General features: G+C 42.5%; 1 protein-coding gene across 1 annotated transcript; it reads right to left on the minus strand.

Moving 5' to 3' along the window:
- Positions 1–683: 683 nt before the first annotated feature.
- Positions 684–1,887, minus strand: LOC124413859. Its single transcript, XM_046894646.1, has 3 exons — positions 1,523–1,887; positions 967–1,470; positions 684–855 (listed from the first exon to the last, which is right to left on the minus strand). Exons 1-3 carry the CDS (start codon positions 1,885–1,887, stop codon positions 684–686), a joined length of 1,041 nt encoding a protein of 346 aa, XP_046750602.1.
- Between the last annotated feature and the right edge of the window lie 2,040 nt (positions 1,888–3,927).

Raw genomic sequence — 3,927 nt, forward strand, 5'->3', positions numbered from 1 at the left:
AATCGAACAACGAATTTGAAAAAAACTTTTATAAATTAATGAACAACGCAGTTTTCGGTAAAACAATGGAAAATGTTAGGAAGTATAGAGATGTCAGGCTGATCACGAAATGGGACGGGAGATACGGTGCTGGAGCTACTATAGCTAAACCAAATTTCCATAGCTGCACCATTTTTGATGAAGATATGGTAATAGTCGAATTAAAGAAAACGAAAGTCAAACTAAACAAACCTTTGTATGCAGGTTTCTCCATCCTGGATCTTTCGAAAACTTATATCTACGATTTTCACTACAATTATATTAAGAATAATTTTGGCAACCAAGCAAAATTAATGTACACTGATATAGATAGTTTAGTATATCACATCACCGTCCCCGACGTATACCAGTGTATGAAAGTGGACTTGCATAAATTCGACACATCTGCTTACTCAGTCGATAACGCTTACGGAATGCCTTTAGCAAATAAAAAAGTCCTCAGCTTGATGAAGGATGAAAACAACGGTCGAATAATGTTGGAATTTGTAGGATTAAGAGCAAAGTTATATTCATTCAGGGTCTTAGGAGATAAGAACGACAAAAAACGTGCTAAAGGGGTTAAGGGATCAACGTTAAGAACAATAGCTTTTAATGATTATTTGGAATGTGCTTTTTAACATGAAAATTTGATTAAAAGTCGGAATTTATTCTTGAGACAAAAGCATGAGGTTTATACTGTGGGACAGAAGAAGGTGGCACTGAGCTGCAATGACGACAAGCGGATCGTGTTTCACAACACGACCGACACGCTTCCGTGGGGCTATAAGCCTGGACCTTAGCTTATACGTTCGAGCTTTGTAATTACCGTATCGTAATCTATAGGTTATGAAATATAATTGTACAACGTTGTATATAATTATATAGGATGTGAAATAAAGACACATGCCTATTTGCAATAGAATCTCATTTATTCAATAATGATGCTACACGTCAGATTCATTTATCCAACTGTTGTGTGTACAGTTAAAACCTAACCATTCAACATATAATTTCTTTTCACGCTTTTTGAGAACCTTCTCCACGAGATAGATGTCCGGATGTTCAACCTTGAGGAGCTCCTGTTCGTAGAAACCGCCAGCGATGGGTTGATTTTGATAGTCTTTGAGATTGTACGTGAGGGGATGAGTATTTTCCACTCGGCTTATTGTGAATATTTCAGTCGTCCAATTGGGAGTATAACCTTTCTCGAAGACGTTTTTGAATTTGCTGATTCGGACTTCGACGCCAGTTCTGAACTTTGTCGGTTTGATAGGTATCGCTCGAAGCCCTCCGTACGCCTGACGCAATAATTGCCTCTCGTTTGCAACCATGACGTCCGATGGTTTCATTCGTATGGTTCGGTGTTTGGTGTTGTTGTAAGTCAATACCAAATCAGATAAGATGTCTAGCCACTTGTAGCTTCCTTGCATGCTGAACTGTGTCCACATTTTGCTTTAGCGTACGATTGAAACGTTCACAGATCGAAGCCTTCAAATTACTGTACGTGGAGTAAAGTTTGACACCATAGCGTGTCATAAGAGATCCGAATTTTGAGTTGTAAAATTCCGTTCCTCTGTCGACGTGTAATTTTTTCGGTACACGTCTTTGAACAAGCACAGATTCTATTGCCTTTGTAACATCATCCCCGGACTTGCTCTTTATCGGTACAGCCCACGCATACTTTGAAAAAATATCAATGATTGTGAGCATGTACTTGTAGCCTTTGTTTTGTCCAGCGTACGTAATCATATCAACAAGATCCGCCTGCCAGGTCTCGTCGATGCCACGCACATCTACACGACGACGTGGGTAATCTCGGCGTGCAGGCTTATGCAGTTCCGTCACCAGCGCCAGCTTTTCCCCGTTCATCTTCCAATGCTCTCAGTCTGGTATCCAATTTGGAAAGAATTTCAGCGTTTCAAATCGACAGGTCTCTGCCCGATCTTAGATCTGTGTATAAGGTGCCCAAGGCTTTCCCTGTGGTGGTATCCAATGCTTTGATCATTTGATCAAGATTGTCGAGTTGTTTTTGCAGCAAGTGGAATTTACGACAAAAGATTTCCAAAGTTACAGCATTGTTTGGCTCCACGGGGTCAGCTATATTGCATAGTCTTTTGTTGCGTATATCGTAGTGCCCGTCCGCTGTTACGTGAAATCCCACACCCGGAGGACCTCGAGTGCTCGCAGCTGTGTTTTTGTTCAGATGACGTCCAAACACGTCGACGCTAATCTCGTAAATGATTGCAGAAAGGGCGTGAATTGATTAATAAATGATTCCAGCTTCCCGCAATTCTTCGAGAATCGACATAATTTCGTTGTTGTGACTTGTATTCCCAGCCGCTTGAGATGCCGTAAGCAAACGAAGACGTTCCACCAACTCGTTTGCGTCGTCCCAGAAAATATGGTCTGTTTTAACACCCTGTCGCGTAACCCAAGCCTGAGGTAGCAAAACACCTTTGCCCGTACGCTTCGATGAAGATGGTGATGATATATTGATGTTGAGCAGCTCTGCAATCAGGTGCTTGAATTTGGCGCTGGGGGTGTTTCGGATAGTCTCGGTGGCGCTGTAATACTTTCTGTGAGCATTTGTTGCGAAAAGGATGTTCTTGTAATTCTTCTTGTCGTTAGGGGTAACGTGAACGCTGATCGGCATCTTCTTGAACAACAACTCCAGCAAACCTTGAGTTTCCGGGTAGACTGTACTCCCTATGCGAATGGAATTGCGCTCGAAGCTTATCGGTGAGTCACCAACCATCAGCCCGGCGGTAGAAAGGTTTCGTACCCCGTATAAAGTATCCGGCTCGTTCTGTCTGTTTTTATCCTCGAGCGTTCTGAGATATTTATCTTCTAATCCTGCAGATGATTCTGTGATTGTTTGATCCTCTTCCTCTGCAGTTGCAAAAGAATCTTCAGCTTCAGATCCCATTTCGTTCTTCGGTTCATCCATCGTTTCAGTTTTGATTTCTTCCTTCACCTCCTGCTTTACAGGTTTCGTGTCTTGAGAGACGTTGACTAATTCCTGCAGCGGGGTTACCACAGGTTTGAAGACATCCTTTATTGTTTCCTGCAGCGACTCTTTTCCCGTCTTGAGGATTTTACGCTTCCGTCGAATTGCATTACTCGCTTGAGCAATACGGCGCAAGACTTCTTTTTCCTTCCGAATTTCCTGCATGTTGACACAACTAGCTCAGCAACGCTACTGTTTCGTTTCCCTCGATGACCGTGTACTTTATTCCTTTGTCATGTTTATAAAATTGTCGAATCCCTTCCTATATCGACCGTTGTCGATCACGAGGAACCCATATTTGTCACCGTTACAGCATGCCACACACAAGTCTTTAAACTCTGTGTACGTCATATCGGTGTTTACGTGATCGTTGTATACGTGTCTCAGGTTCATTTCGTCTTGTTTGAATAAGACCAGCAGGTTAGTGTTATCGCGTATGAGATGCTTGGGGATCCGCGCGTACGTCTGACAAAGATAGAAACAGTCTACGTCATGATGTCTACCCATGCAAAAGTATGCGCGTACGTTGTCCTGCTTCTTGCACGCTACGTCATCGAATATCATGATTGAGTTAGGTTGCGTCTCTTTCGGTGCGATGACGTGCTCATGCTCGTTAAAGGGGAAGTATTCAACACCGTCGACGCTTTTAAGCACTTGACTGAGAAACTTGTATTTCGGTTGATTGAGAGAGTTTGAATAAACGCACAGGTTTTCAAACCTCAAACCGTTCGGATGCGTTATAAGTGAGAACAATGCGTTGGTTTTGCCACAGTAAGAAGGTCTACAAAATACCGCACGTACACTACTCGGTAACAGTTCACCTTCGCGGTTTTCGGTTTTACATTTTGCTGCGTATATTTGTCAAAGTTCACCACAGGTAGCTTGATCGATTGTGTCTCAAA

Source organism: Diprion similis, chromosome 13 (genome assembly GCF_021155765.1).
Source record: "Diprion similis isolate iyDipSimi1 chromosome 13, iyDipSimi1.1, whole genome shotgun sequence".
Classification (NCBI taxonomy): domain Eukaryota; kingdom Metazoa; phylum Arthropoda; class Insecta; order Hymenoptera; family Diprionidae; genus Diprion; species Diprion similis.

Excerpts from the sequence above, each read along its gene's own strand:
- LOC124413859 (XM_046894646.1), bottom strand. The coding sequence starts at position 1,887 with ATGAACGGGGAAAAGCTGGCGCTGGTGACGGAACTGCATAAGCCTGCA. Across the intron at positions 1,471-1,522 it reads GGTGTCAAACTTTACTCCAC|CAAAATGTGGACACAGTTCA; the intron begins GTACAGTAATTT and ends CGTACGCTAAAG. Across the intron at positions 856-966 it reads TGGATAAATGAATCTGACGT|ATTACGATACGGTAATTACA; the intron begins GTAGCATCATTA and ends CATAACCTATAG.